Genomic DNA, 16,150 nt, shown 5'->3' with positions numbered 1-16,150 from the left:
GCCAGCGCTGTAACCTAACCACACAGTGATTCAATCACCTACACGGGGATGGATCCTTCCATACAACATAGCAAGGGTGTGCTGGGGAGGGGGAAGGAATGAGGTTTGCAGCAAAAGTATCAGGTTTCCATTCTCTTGATACACACAGATATGAAGCAAGGCTGAGGGGTGCTCAGATTAGGCCTACGGCAGGCTGGAGACAGTCAGGAATCTGGGCTTGAGTAGCAAACTGCAGTGATGGCCAAGAACTAGAGTCAGGAACAGTTCATACAGGAGGAGCTTTCGCTCAGAATTAGTTTTGAATGCCAGAACTTGGAGTCAGAAACAGGTTCCCAATAAAGCAGACTTGAATAAGAAGCTGGACTTACAAGTCGGAAGCTGGAGTCAGTAACATGTTCACAATGAAGCAGGTTTGGGAAAGAAATTTGATTTGCAGGTCAGTACCTAGAATCAAGAAAAAGTTGCATCTTCAAAAAGTAGCAGGTTCTGTAGCAAAAGAAAGAACAGCCTTTGGGTTGCTGTGAACAACTTCCTGCTTCCCAGCAACACCTTTAAGCAAATTCCAAGCCATCCCAGTTGCCCATGGGTATGGCCTCTAGGGCTATCTGAGTCAGACTTCTCTCCTACCACTTCTGCTCGCTTTAGGTACCTAACTGGTCTTAAGATGATGACTCCAGTTCTGAACTTCAGAATTAACACCGGTACAAAACCTTGTTGGTATCTTCTCCTGAAAGGGATTGGATGGGAGACCCGTTGACTCCTCCTCTTCAGAGGCATTGTTGGATCTATAATCGCACCTCCATGAGAGTTCACAGTCAGACCCCAGCTAGAAGACTCATGGTGAAGATGCTGACTGTGCCCGATCCACAGTCAAGGCCTCAGAAAAGGTTGCCCTTGTCTGCTTTGGACTAGATCTCAGGGAGCTCTGGCACTCTGGGGAAGCTTCCTCTCCTGTTGGACTAGAGATCACCATTGGGGTGGTTAACAGGTTAACATCAATCCTGATTCCCTGGCATAATGAATGGCACTGATGCTGGTGTGAAGCTGCCAAGAAGCTGGAGGGATTGAGCAGCGGCTCAGCTTTGGGCCATGCCAGTCCTAATACACAATGCTGGTGTAGAGAGGTTTTGCTGGATCATCTTGTCCAACGCCTCTAAGATAGCCAATGCCAACAGCAACTGGGAGGCAGGAGAGGTGGCCATATTTTCCTGGAGGCCATATATATAGGTTCCACATTAGGAGCTACCACCCAGGAAAAAGATCTAGGCATCATAGTGGATAATACTTTGAAATCGTCGGCTCAGTGTGCTGTAGCAGTCAAAAAAGCAAACAGAATGTTAGGAATTATTAGGAAGGGAATGGTTAATAAAATGGAAAATATCATAATGCCTCTGTATCGCTCCATGGTGAGACCACACCTTGAATACTGTGTACAATTCTGGTCTCCGCATCTCAAAAAAGATATAGTTGCGATGGAGAAGGTACAGAGAAGGGCAACCAAAATGATAAAGGGGATGGAATAGCTCCCCCTATAAGGAAAGGCTGAAGAGGCTAGGGCTGTTCAGCTTGAAGAAGAGACGGCTGAGGGGGGATATGATAGAAGTCTTTAAGATCATGAGAGGTCTTGAACGAGTAGATGTGAAGCGGTTATTTACACTTTCAGATAATATAAGGACTAGGGGGCATTCCATGAAGTTAGCAAGTAGCACATTTAAGACTAATCGGAGAAAATTCTTTTTCACTCAACGCACAATTAAGCTCTGGAATTTGTTGCCAGAGGATGTGGTTAGTGCAGTTAGCGTAGCTGGGTTCAAAAAATGTTTGGATAAGTTCTTGGAGGAGAAGTCCATTAACTGCTATTAATCAAGTTTACTTAGGGAATAGCCACTGCTATTAATTGCATCAGTAGCATGGGATCTTCTTTGTGCTTGAGTACTTGCCAGGTTCTTGTGGCCTGGTTTGGCCTCTGTTGGAAACAGGATGCTGGGCTTGAAGGACCTTTGATCTTACCCAGCATGGCAATTTTTTATGTTCTTATGGATGAGTTCCTGTTGGATTATTGGAGTGTATCTTGTTCTATGGGCGTCACAGAGTCATAAGGCGTATTTCAGATGCCGGCAGTCAGCGGGTGTAGATGATGTGGTGTGAGTGCACACTGGTTGAAATAAAGGCTTCATTTTTTTAAATTATTCAATAAGGATGCTAAGTCTGGATACGTTCAGAGAAATCCGGATTGGATATCATAGAGGATTGAAGCAGTATATTTGAACTCGCATAATTGAGTGACTGCAAGCAAGTCAATTTTGCTTTCGGTTGAAATACAAGTGGTGTTGGAAGTTGAGTCAGCTTGAGCACATTGTATAATCATTAATTTGATTCATAACAATTTGTCATCATTTTGTGCCATTGATTAAGTGTTTGCAGTGTGGATTTCTGTGCTGATATGGAGAAATATATTGTTACAGTTTTTAATTTTATTTTCTCGAATATCTTTTCAGGTGAATATTTTGTGAAGAGTATCCCCTGAAGAAGCCCTTACAGGTGAAACGAGGGTCCTTGTTGGGAATAGCAAATTGGGAGGTTGCAGGTAGTTAGTGAAATTGCTTTTTTTGTATTTTAGAATGTAAATTTTTGGGGGAATAGCAAATTGGGAGGTTATATTTTTGCAATTATTTTAGAATGTAAAGTGTGGGTGTGTGGATGTGTATGCATGTGAAGTGTGGTTGTGATATTTTGTATGAGGGATATGTGTTCTATTTTGTTGCTGGGGTAACAATGTATATTTGATACGCTAGGGTTGTTTTACAATCATGTTGATTTTTTGGAATTTTGTATATTATGAATATTGTATACTGAGAATAAGATATTGAAAATATTTTTGTATATCTTTATATGTAGAAATATATTGTAATAAAAATATTTTATGAGTAATATTTGATTAAATATTGGTTACCTCTGTTATTGTGATATAGCATATTTTCCTGGGATCACAGAGGTGTATTGGTGATTGACACCTGGACTCATATAGGCTGGCGCAGTTCCCAGGCCATAGATGAGGATGAGTTCTCCATTCAACGGAACCTCTTTGGGAGGGATGCAGCTGCAGCTTGATGGTCCCTGCTCTGACACTGCATGCCAGCAGACACCGATGCTAGTAATACTGAGACTTTCTTCAATGCCAGTGTTAAAAAGGCAGAACCCTTTGCCTTCTTTGATTAGGAAGAGCCAAGCTACGGCCTGTCCCTCAGAGTTCTATTGATGCTTGACATTGAGGGAACCAAGTGATTCCCCGATGTCTGCCCATCATCCTCAACTGGTGCAGCTCTGTTGTCCTTCAATGTTGATGCCTCCGATGCCAATGGATACGACTGCCAGCACCCAAAGTGCTTCTCCATTAGTTTCAACTGAGATTGTCATTCTTTCATGCCATGGTTGCACACACCTCTAGATGTCATATGATTCCCCGAGGCACAGGATACATCTGACTGGAGGATCAGTGATAGACATAACCCTAGCTGGTCGAGGGCATTGCTGGAACCTGCTAGATATAGTCAACTGGAAAATAAAGGAGGGAAACGGGAATAAGCACCTGGACACCACTGATGTGCTAGCCCGGCACTGAGATGGAACAAAAACTTACAAAAATGACCAAAAAAATCTACTTATGGAAACTAACAGGAGACAAAACAAGAATGAAGGGCCCTGCAGCAAATGATCCTATGATCTAAAAAGACTACAAAACACATGCCTAGGAGCAGGAAAGTGCGGAAATGTGACCAGTCAGCTCTGTGGAAAAGACTGAAGAACCCTTGTGTAGACACATGGTATATTGGCCTTTTGGGCAAAGTTCTGGAAACTTTGACATAAACGTTCCACGTTGGGGTCCATTGGATGATGTCATCCACTTGGGAGGACTGCCATCCTGCTTGTCCTCAGACAAGAGGTAATCTGAAATCTCTTACACTGTTGGCTTCCAGATCATTGGGTTAATAGGGAATGTTACTGGTGTCTAGAAAAATGAAAAGATTAATTTTCCATCTGTGATTGTCTACCAGATTTATCATTGATAAGTTCTAGAAACATTAGCCATCTAAGAGTTGCCATGACTAAACCTTTGAATTTGACATATTCTCTAAGAAGTAATGGCTTTAAAAATGATTTAATTTGGGGGAGATATTGAAATAACTATTCAGTATCACCATGAAGGCTGTTGTAACTCCTTATTTATGGCATAATTTTTATTTTATATTTTCCTCCTTTAGGCATTGGATGATGTAATCAAGATCTAAACTTGTTTAGCCTAGACTGCACTACATGTTTCTGTCTAATTTAGAAATAAAGAGTTTATATAAAAGATTAATAAACTGATGGACCAGCCAGTGACTTGGTGGTGGTGCTGGTTAGAGGAGCTGGGTTCAAGTCTCAGGTCAGGTCTTCTGTTTTCTGGGAATGTCTGGAACTAGGGATGCTGCAAATACAGCATTCACAGTCCCTGGGAGGAGGAAGTCCCAGGCAATGCACAATGAGATCCACATTAGCTGGGTTCCGAAAGGTGCCATGGTTTGGGGTCCCTGGCTAAGGACTGTTGCTGCAATGGCTGCCTTCAGCTAGGAGGGGATATAAAATAGGACAAAAACCTTGAGTATTTGTGAATGATGGCTCATGGCGCCATAGCTCAACAGAGACCTGTGTTAATTGGGCAGGCAGCCCAAAGGAACAAGAGGAAACTGCTGTGCCAAAACTGTAAAAACAGACCTCTAAACTGTAATAATCTGTGCTCTGTGTTCAGTTTGGCATAGTTCACACACCATTACTGTATCCAGCTGGTTTAGAAGTAAGGCTCATGATGCTGTCACTGGAGGAATCTGCTCCTTCCATTCTCTTGACCCCCATAGTTGTTAGCTTGGTTTGCCTTTTTTTTTTTTTTTTTTTAACAGGGAAACCTAGTAAGCTACAACTAGTTTGATTTAAAAGCTAATACAAACATCTTCTTAACTACATATGGGGAATCCTAAATACAGCAAAATTTCAGACACTTCCACTTAAAATGAACATTTTAAATTATATTGCAGCAATTTTACTTTTCCAGCAGATGATACAATTACTAAATATGGACACAATGAATAAGGCCAGAAAAAGAAAGATGATATTTGACATTCCAAGAGCTCTCTAGAAATAAACAGGACCACTCTTACCTGTCTTTAGATATGGGAGCTATCAGTGGTGCATACCAATTGATTCCTACCTCACAATGGGCATCTAGATATATTAAAACCTTAACAAAAAAAAAACCACAAGAAAGGAAGAAAAGATTATTTTAAATTTGTATATAGTACATAAAGAATTAAGAAATCAGATCTATTCTATCTCCTTTGTCATTCTCCCTTTTTAATAAATGTTAAGACAAGATAAAAATAGCACATAGTACATCAATGCATCTCATCTGATAATACAAAATGAATTGCCTGTCAAAACATCAATTAGATTCATTTACTGTGTGTATTCATGTAACTTTAAAATTTTATGGAAAATATGCCAGTTCAATCACCGGCTCTGCAGGAAACAATTCACCTCATCCTTTTACAGGCTTTTACAGCAAAAAGTCATGAGATAGGTGGTGATGTCCTTTCGTGGATTACAAACTGGTTAAAAGACAGGAAACAGAGTAGGATTAAAGGAACAATTATCTCAGTGGAATGCCTCAGGGATCTGTACTGGGACACGTGCTTTTCAATATATTTATAAATGATCTGGAAAGGAATACGATGAGTGAGGTAATCAAATTTGCAGATGATATAAAATTATTCAGAGTAGTTAAGAACATAAGAACATGCCATACTGGGTCAGACCAAGGGTCCATCAAGTGCAGCATCCTGTTTCCAACAATGGCCAATCCAGGCCATAAGTACCTGGCAAATACCCAAAAACTAATCCTATCCCATGCTACTGATGCTAGTAATAGCAGTGGATATTTTCTAAGTCAACTTGATTAGTAGCAGGTAATGGACATCCTCCAAGAACTTATACAAACCTTTTTTAAACCCAGCTACACTAACTGCACTAAGCACATCCCCTGGCAACAAATTCCAGAGTTTAATTGTGTGTTGAGTGAAAAAGAACTTTCTCTGATTAGTTTTAAATGTGTTACATGATAACTTCATAGCGTGCCCCCTAGTCCTTCTATTATTCGAAAGAGTAAATAACCGATTCACATCTACTCATTCAAACCTCTCATGATCTTAAAGACCTCTATAATATCCCCCCTCAGCCATCTCTTCTCCAAGCTGAACAGCCCTAACCTCTTCAGCCTTTCCTCATAGGGGAGCTGTTCCATTCCCCTTATTGTTTTGGTCACCCTTCTCTGTACCTTTCTCCATTGCAACTATATCTTTTTTGAGATGCGGCAACCAGAATTGTACACAGTATTCAAGGTGCGGTCTCACCACTGAGCGATAGACAGGCATTATGCCATTTTCCGTTTTATTCACCATTCCCTTCCTAATAATTGCTAACATTCTGTTTGTTTTTTTTGACTGCCGCAGCACACTGAGCCGACAATTTCAAAGTATTATCCACTATGATGCCTAGATCTCTTTTCTGGGTGGTAGCTCCTAATATGGAACCTAACATCGTGTAAATATTAGGGGGCGGATTTTAAGAGCCCTGCTCGCCGGTAAGCCTATTTTACATAGGCCTACTGGCGCGCGCAGAGCCCCGGGACTCGCGTAAGTCCCGGGGTTTTCGGAGGGGGCGTGTCGGGGGGCGGGCCCGAACCGCGCGGCATTTTCGGGGCGTGTAGGTGTTATCCCAGGACAGCAGGATGTAGTCCTCACATTTGGGTGACCACTGATGGAGCCCTATTGCAGGAAAACTTTCTGTCAAAGTTTCTAGAAACTTTTGACTGGCCCTGTGAGGCCACTGAGCATGCCCAGCATGCCATGATATTCTCTGCCACAGGGGTCTCTCTTCAGTCTCGTATGTAGCAATAAGCTTTAGCAAAAATAAAATAATAAAAGGTATGAGATCCAACTCCGCGGGGTGGCGGGTGGGTTTCGTGAGGACTACATCCTGCTGTCCTGGGATAACACCTATTACAAGGTAAGCAATTTTCCTTTATCCCAGGACAAGCAGGATGCTAGTCCTCACATATGGGTGATTAGCAAGCTAGAGGTTGAGTCATTTTGTATTGAAGCAATAGTGAAGTACTGTTGGTGAAAATGAGGCAGCCAAAGATCACAGCAGGTTGGATGTAGGAGTTGGGATTAGACTGGAAACAAATTCTTTAAGACAGATTGTCCATAGGCTAAATCTTCTCGTCCTTCTTTGTCCAAACAGTAATAAGCTACAAATGTGTGAAGAGAACTCCATGTTGCTGCTTTACACATGTCAAGGATTGGCACTGAACGATAGTGTGCTACTGAGGTTGACATTGCCCTTACTGAATGTTCCTTTACTCGGCCTTGGAGAGGAAGGCCTGCTTTTTCATAGCAAAACTGTATGCAATCTGCTATCCAGTTGGAAAGAGTATGTTTACCCACTGCTTTTCCGGGTTTGTTTGGATCATAAGACACAAAGAGTTGAGAGGATTTCCTGTGGACTGCAGAGCGGTCTAAGTAAAATGCTAGTGCACGTTTACAGTCCAAGGTAATTAAAGCCCGTTCTCCTTGGTGAGAATGAGGCCTTGGAAAGAATGTGGATAAAACTATGGATTGGTTCAAGTGGAATTCTGTAACTATTTTGGGAAGGAATTTTGGATGTGTATGTAGAACCACTCTGTCATGTAAGAACTTTGTGTAGGGCAAGTACGTGACAAGTGCTTGTAACTCACTAACCCTTCTAGCCGATGTAATGGCTATGAGGAAGATATTTATTTATTTATTTATTTGAAAACTTTTATATACCGGTATTAGTATGCAAACATCATACCGGTTCACATTGTAACTAAAGGCAGAAATTACAATCAACAGGGAGGGGAAAACAAGGAGGATTATACATAGAGCAGGGGGCATAGAAATTAAAGCATTAAAACTGTATCGAGCTATTTAGAGGAATATATACAAGTTTAGGCAGATTATTTACAAGAGTTGAGGCTGTAACGTGCTATTTACAGGAAAGAATACATGGATAGTCTTCCATGTGAGAAATTTGAGATCACAGGAGTTCATGGGTTCGAAAGGAGAACGCATGAGTCTTGTTAAGACCAGATTCAGGTCCCATTCTGTGACAGGTGGCCGAATTGGTGGTTTAAGTTGAGTTAAACCTCTCATAAACCTACTGACAAGAGGTTGTATGGATATTGGTGCATCTCCCATCTTGTTATGGTAAGCTGAGATTGCACTTAAGTGTACTAGTATAGATGAAGTCTGGAGACCAGTCTCTGAAAGATGGTATAAGTAGTCTAGTAGAGAAGTAGTGGGGCAGGTGAAAGGATCTATACTCTTTTGCCTGCACCTCAAAGTAAACCGTTTCCATTTGGAGGAATAGTTCTTTCGTGTGGAAGGTTTACGTGAAGCTATAAGCACTTGAGATACATTAGTTGAAAGATTGAGTGGTTGTAAGATCAAGCTTTCAACATCCATGCTGTCAGGGATAGGGATTGAAGGTTGGGATGGCACAACCGACCCTGATCCTGAGTTATGAGAGTTGGATCTACTCCCAGACGAATTGGATCCCTGACTGAGAGGTCTAGAAGTGTGGGAAACCATACTTGTCGAGGCCAATATGGGGCTATGAGTATCATGGACCCCTTGTCTTGTTGTAGCTTCACTAGAGTTTTGATTATGAGCGGTATTGGAGGATACGCGTATAGTAGGTCTGAGTTCCAAGGGCTAGCAAAGGCGTCCTTGGCTGGCTGGTTTTTCTGTTTGTGTAGGGAACAGAATTTGTCCACTTTGTGATTCAGGTGTGACGCAAAGAGGTCTATTGTTGGTTGACCCCAACGCTGAAAGATCCTGGTCGCTACTGAGGGATCCAGGGACCATTTGTGTGGTTGGAATTGATGACTGAGTCGATCCGCTAGCACATTTTGAATGCCTGCCAGATAAGTGGCCCGGAGAAACATTGAGTGTGTTAGGGCCTAGTCCCAAATTTGTGCAGCTTCTTGACAAAGGAGATACGAGCCCGTACTTCCCTGTTTGTTGATGTACTACATGGCTACTGTGTTGTCCGTTTGGATTAGAATAGTCTTGTGTGAAAGGCAGTCCTTGAACGCATGCAGTGCATAACGTATAGCTCGAAGTTCCAGAAAATGTATTTGAAAAGTTGCTTCGAGCTTTGTCCAAGTACTCTGGGTCTGGAGATTGTCTATGTGAGCTCCCAAACCCAAGGTAGATGCATCTGTAGTTAAAGTTATCTGTGGGACTGGTTGCTGGAAGGGTAGGCCCTTGCGCAAGTTGTCTTTGTTCACCCACCATAGTAGAGATGAACGTAGCTGGTGGGTGACTTTGATTGAATGTAGTGGTTGAATGGCTTGGATCCATTGTGATCTTAGAGTCCATTGAGTTACTCTCATGGCTAATCGTGCCATAGGAGTGACATGAACCGTGGAGGCCATATGGCCTAGTAAGGTTAGAAACTGATGAGCTGTCGCTGGTTTCTGTGAGTAAATGGAGCTTGCCCAGAGGGAAAGTGTGTTTGCCCGATCCTCGGGTAGAAAGGCTTTTGATAGGATGGTGTTCAAGTCTGCACCTATGAATTGAAGTAGGTGAGACGGAGTGAGATGGGATTTTTGATAGTTGATGAGAAAGCCCATGGAGTGAAGTAGAAAAATTGTTCGACTGAGAGAACTGACAGCTCCTTGTTGAGATTGACTTCTGATGAGCCAGTCGTCTAAATATGGAAATAAATGGACACTTTCCTTGTGCAAGTGACCTGCAATTACTGCCAGACATTTTGTGAATACTCTGGGAGCAGAGGCAAGTCCGAATGGCAGAACTCTGTATTGGAAATGTTGATGACCGACCATGAAGCGTAGCTATTTGCGGTGAGGAGGGAATATTGGAATGTGAGCGTAAGTGTCTTGAAGATCCAGAGAACAAAGCTAATCTCCTGTTTGAAGAAGTGGAAGCATGGTGCCTAGAGAAACCATCCTGAACTTTTCTTTCTTCAGAAATTTGTTGAGATTTCTGAGATCTAGGATGGGACGTAGGCCTCCGGTTTTCTTTGGAATGAGAAAATATAATGGGAGTAGAATCCTCTGCCCTGCTGAGTCCGGGGCACCAGTTGTATAGCTCTGACTCTCAGGAGGGTAGATAATTCTGCTTGTAGAGGAATTATGTGAGATTCGTTCTGCAGATATGACCTCGGTGGAGATTCTGGTGGAATTGAGAGGAAGTTTAGTTTGTAACCTCGAGCTACTATGGAAAGTACCCATTGGTCTGTTGTTATTTTTATCCAATGGTTGTAAAAATAGGATATTCGGCCTCCTACTGGTAGATATGCTCGAGGGTTGAGGAGATGGATTTGTTCCCTGGTCTGCGCTTCAAAAGCCAGCAGCAGGTCCTGTCTGTGGCGGAGGCTGAGGGCGAGCAGTCCTTGGTTGTCTGGCCTGGGAACGTTGTTGCGGTCTAGTGGATTTGCCCCTCGACGCTGAAGGGTAGTAACGTCATTGCCGGTAGCATGGGCGTCTGGGTTCACGTCTGGCAGGACGACGAGATGGCTGGGCAGAGGGTTCCTGTGGAACTTGTGACAGTTGGCGTAAGGTCTCAGAATGTTCCTTTAGTTGTGCCATGGCATCTTGGACCTTGGAACCGAATAGGTTGGCCCCAACACATGGTAAATCAACAAGTTTGTCTTGGACCTGAGGCCTAAGGTCAGAGGCCTCAAGCCATGCCCAACGCCTAGCACTAATTCCAACAGCCGCTGTTCTAGAAGCTGTCTCAAAGCTATTGTAAGCTGCCCTTACTTCATGCTTCCCAGCCTCCAGGCTTTTATGTATAATTGTCTGTGCTGCTTCCTGGGATTGTTGTGGTAAAGATGTGATGAACTGCTCCATCTGTTTCCACAGACTCCTCTGATATTGTGTCATGTAGAGTTGATAAGAGGAAATTCTGGTATTCAGGATAGCCCCTTGATATACCTTCCTTCCCAGGGAGTCTAGATATCTCTGATCTTAACCTGGGGGGGTTTGAAGAGTGTGGACGAATTCGTTTTGACTTCTTTTGAGCAGATTCTACTACTACCAAATGGTGTGGAAGCTGCGATTTTTGATACCCAGGAGCGGCCTGCACCAGATATGTGGTATCTACTCGTTTATTAACAGCAGAGACAGAACATGGGTGCTCCCAGATTCGATGTTGAAGATCCAGAAGAACCTCGTGTATTGGTATAGCCAATATCTGCTTTGGAGGGTCGACAAATTGAAGTACCTCCAATGTCTGCTGCCTGGTATCTTCTTCCGCAACCAGGGTAAAGGGTATGTTGTCTGCCTTCTCTTGAATGAAAGTGGTAAAAGACAAATCCTCAGGTGGAGACTTTTTTCTTTGATCTGGGGGTGAAGGCTCCGACATGAATTCTTCAGAGGATGTATCAGTATGTTGATCATCCCAAGTGTCATCTGGATCATCCCTATATGGAGAGAGTGGGGAAGATCTTGGTTGTTGATGAAGGCCCGAAGGTCCTGGTTGCGGATCATCAGAGAGTATTCTTGGAGAAGTGTCCTCTGATGGTTTTGGTGGAAGGGCATCGATAACTTCTTGATATCTTTTCTAGAGACTTTGGAAAAATGCCAAATCATGTCGTTCTGGATCCCCAGACGACGGCTGCATAGATGGCAGGGAGGTTGGCATCGATGTTGGTATCGATGGAAGTGCAAGTAATGGGGTCAAAGACATCAATGGGGTTGGCATTGAGGTTGGCATCGATGAACCCATCAGTATCTGCGCATAGATCGATGTTGATGTAGTAATCATCCTCGGTGCAGGAACCTACTTCGACCCTGACACCGGCATCGGTATTGTCACCAGCATCGGTGTGACCACCGGCATCAATGCTGAATGCACCAGCATTGGTGGGGGCGCCGGAGTTACTTGCTGTTCTTTAAGAACCTGGATGACCGTTTGCCTGATAAGATCAGACAATTCCAGCGTTACAACTGATGAAGTCAGAGCAGTTGTACGCGGTGGCAGAGGCTGTGCTGGCAGATCCTCCACAGAGCCCTGTGGAGGTTCAGGAATTGACGTATCCTTTTGAATAGCCCCAGGCGTTGAAGGAACCAGCGTTTCCTGGCTCCGTGGCTGCTTTGCGCTCGATTCCTCCGGGGGAAGAGATAATTCCGAAGTCGATGGACGTCGATGACGATGCTTTGCTTTGTGTTCGCCGATTGACTTTATCGATGCCATCGACGACGCTGGAGACAGATGATCCCCTGATCCTTCCGGACGATGTTTTTTAATCAAGATACGTTTCGAAACTCCGACCGGAGACTATTTTGACGACGTCGAGGGAGATGGCTGAAGCTGCAGATGGAACAAATGTTCCATTTTCTCTTGACGAGCCTTCCGTTCCTTCAATGTCATCTCCGCACATTTTGGGCAGGTGTTGATGTCGTAATTCTGACTGAGACACATCACACACTCGAGGTGTGGGTCGGTGATGGATATTGTCCGGTTACATACAGGGCATTTTTTAAAGCCCGTAGTCATTTTTAATCGATGGCCGTCGATGACAAAATGAGGGAATTCGTGAGAGAAAAGTTTCTGTTTTACTCGAAGAGTAAAAACGAGACAGAGGTACTCACCAGCTGGTGGAAACCCTGAGAGATCCCGATTGGAGAAAATATTATTGAAAAATATGACTTTTTTAGTCAGAAATTGTTGTGAGAGAGACTCGCAACAGCTCCTACTCCGCAATGCCTACAGCAGCGTGGAAAAACGAAGACTGAAGACAGACCCCTGTGGCAGAGAATATCATGGCATGCTGGGCATGCTCAGTGGCCTTACAGGGCCAGTCAAGAGTTTCTAGAAACTTTGACAGAAAGTTTTCTCGCAACAGGGCTCAGTCAGTGACGTCACCCATATGTGAGGACTAGCATCCTGCTTGTCCTGGGATAATACATTGAAATCATTGGCTCAGTGTATTACAGCAGTCAAAAAAATCAAACAGAATGTTAGGAATTATTAGGAAGGGAATGGTGAATAAAATGGAAAATGTCATAATGCTGCTGTATCGCTCCATGGTGAGACCGTACACTGAATACTGTGTACAATTCTGGTCGCCGCATCTAAAAAAAGATATAATTGCGATGGGGAAGGTACAGAGAAGAGCGACCAAAATGGTAAGGGGGGTGGAACAGCTCCCCTATGAGGAAAGACTAAAGAGGTTAGAATTTTTCAGCTTGGGAAAGAGCTGGCTGAGGGGGGATATGATAGAGGTCTTTAAGATAATGAGAGGTCTTGAACGACGAGTAGATGTGAAGCGGTTATTTACACTTTTGGATAATAGAAGGACTAGGGGGCACTCCATGAAGTTAGCATGTAGCACATTTAAAACTAATCGGAGAAAGTTATTTTTCACTCAATTGTTGCCAGGGGATGTGGTTAGTGCATTTAGTATAACTGGGAATAAAAAAGGTTTGGATAAGTTCCTTGAGAAAAAAATCCATAAACTGCTATTAATTAATAAACAATAGTAGCTTGAGATTTATTTACTGTTTGGGTGCTTTCCAGGTACTTGTGACTTGGTTTGGCCACTGTTGGAAACAGGATATTAGGCTTGATGGACCCTTGGTCTGACCCAGTATGGCAAATTCTTATGTTCTTATGTTTTTAAAGTGTGCATGTTTGTGGCTGCACAGCCTTCTTCCAGCCGCTGCACAAGTTGCACATTAGACTGCAAAGGATACTTCAAAAGGAGCCTGTCCCATGGTTGCCGACTGCTCTGTTTCATCTGCACCAAAGCGAGGCATGAGATCAGCAGTAGGAAGTGCCACCCCCCAAGTTCTGAAGTTGCTCACAGAGCTGGCACGTATGAGAGGGAGCGCAGCTGGTAGCAGTATGACAGACTCCGCCACTGTTAGCTACTCCAATGGAGAGAAGATGTTGAGAAAGGGGGGCAAGAAGCGGAGGTGGGGAGGGGGGGGGGAAGAAGATGCTGGGGAAGAAGGAAGAAGAAGCTGGGGAAGGATGCTGGGGAAGACAGAGTGGGGCAAGAGTCATTATGAGGAATGCTGTGGAGGAGGAGGACAGGATGGGAGACAAAAGGAATGGAAGGGTAGAAAACCGAAAAATGAAGTGGAGGGATAGGCAAGAGAGCAAAAGATGTGAGATGGCCATGAAAGGGAGAGAGATGGAAGCTGTGAAGAGAAAGATGGATAAAACAAGGGAGGAAGATGAAGCCCTACTCCCTGGTGTTTGAACTACAATAAAAACAGTTCACACAGGCAGAAGGAGAATTACAAACAGGATAAGAGGGTGGGAGGAAAAAGCTCTCTCTTCTGGCTCGTAAACATTGTGCACACAACAGTAGTGCAATACATCCACCACATGACCCCCCCAAAATTAGAAGAAACATTGTTCTCCACATAAAATTACAAATAAGTCAGTATAGCCCATAAAAATACACTGAATACATGCAATGAAGTTTCTTATGATAAAAGGAAATCAACACCTGTGCAACCTGTCCAATGGCCTCTACAATTCTCTGTCACAACACTGTTTATGATATACAGTTAAAACCATTGTGCACTAGATCCCAATTCTGCTTAATCCTCTAATTGTCCTCATTATTAACTCAAGCAGAGGAGCAAATATCACCTGGCAATTTAGTGAGATGCCCAGCGGGATCATCCAGCACCAGCTGAAAAACCATCAGTGGTACTGGGTGGCACTTGCCAAATCTCAGTCACTGTCAGGTGCTACCGCAGCCGATAATTTGTGAACTGGATGCTTCCAGTGCGTTAGCTGAATTGAAGACATTTCAAGCCCCGAGACCTTGACATGCACAGCCCCAGGAGATGCCACATTTATATGATTTTTGAGAACTTCCATTCGCCGCAGGCAACTCTGCCTTATAGTCCCTGCAGACTAGGCTGGTGCTAGTCTTTGTAAGGTATCTCTTGGTTTGCACATATCCCCACAGTAAAACAGCACAGCAGCTAGCAAGGTAGAGCTGGAGGTGTCCCAGACTTCAGGAACTGTCAAATAATTGTGATTTTATTGCTACATGCTGCACTTTAACTCATCACATTATGTTATTGTTACTTTTAAGATGACAACTGAAAAGGACTGGTTAACAGTTCATGCCCTTCACTATTTTCCACCTAAAAAGTTGGCAGTTGGCCAGAAACAAGGTGAAACGACAGCACAACTTTAAGTATTATTTCAGACATGTGGAATAAATTCCATGCAGGTATAGTAGAGTCCTTTTTCCAGATAGCTTACACACTTATCAGGCCAATTCAATACAGTGAATTCAGCTGAGCGCACTGTTTAACCCATGGTTGGATGCATGTCCACAACCCCTTATTCTGTAAGGGGATTAGCGCGTCGGAAACGCACATCCGACCCCCCCCCCCCCAGCTAAACTAATCGTGCTCATCACATGCAAATGCTTGTTAATGCTTTTAGCTATTCTCCCCTGATCAAAAAAAAAAATAAAATTGTGCACCCAATCCGCAAATTTTTACACTCAGAAATTAACACCTTCCCAGAGCAGGCATTTATTTCTGAGCAGCTCAAAAAAATTACAGAAAAGCAGAAAATACTGCTTTTCTTTACTTTCTCCGACTTATAACATGGTGATATTAAGTAAGAGGAACAAAAAGGCCCAAATGTAAGAAAAAACATTAAGAAAAAAAAAGTGTGCCGGTGGTCAGGTTAGGAAAAAGGATGCTCATAAAACTGAGTGTCCATTTTCTTAACCTGTTGACAGCCGACCTCTCCAGGGTGCCCACTGCCGAGGAGACGCAAGGGGTGCACATTTGCCCCTGGCGCCTCCTTGGCTGTGCGATCCCTTATTTAAATATTCGATCGCATGCCCGGGAGAGGTGGCTGGGCATGCGTTAGGAAAGCGGGCGCTCAACACTGAGCACCCGTCTGCCGCGCTGATTTATTGGATTGGCCTGTAACCTTGGTTGCCCAAGGTCACAACAAATGTCAGCACCAGAAGCAAGAAAAGAACCTGTCTCCAGGCTCCCAGTCTATTGTTCTAACCA

General features: G+C 43.6%; 1 protein-coding gene across 2 annotated transcripts in view; it reads right to left on the bottom strand.

Moving 5' to 3' along the window:
• GALNT7 (polypeptide N-acetylgalactosaminyltransferase 7) overlaps nucleotides 1-16,150 on the bottom strand; it is a 313,223-nt gene that overhangs the window by 98,397 nt on the left and 198,676 nt on the right. For both annotated transcript variants that reach the window (XM_029575498.1, XM_029575411.1), the window contains exon 5: nucleotides 5,196-5,275. In XM_029575498.1, the coding sequence (XP_029431358.1) occupies nucleotides 5,196-5,275 (80 nt within the window). The remainder of the gene's footprint in view (nucleotides 1-5,195; nucleotides 5,276-16,150) is intronic.

This window comes from Rhinatrema bivittatum, chromosome 1, assembly GCF_901001135.1.
Source record: "Rhinatrema bivittatum chromosome 1, aRhiBiv1.1, whole genome shotgun sequence".
In the NCBI taxonomy this organism is placed as follows: domain Eukaryota; kingdom Metazoa; phylum Chordata; class Amphibia; order Gymnophiona; family Rhinatrematidae; genus Rhinatrema; species Rhinatrema bivittatum.
The sequence above is the reverse complement of the archived record's forward strand: the minus strand, read 5'-3'. Positions and strand labels throughout refer to the sequence as shown.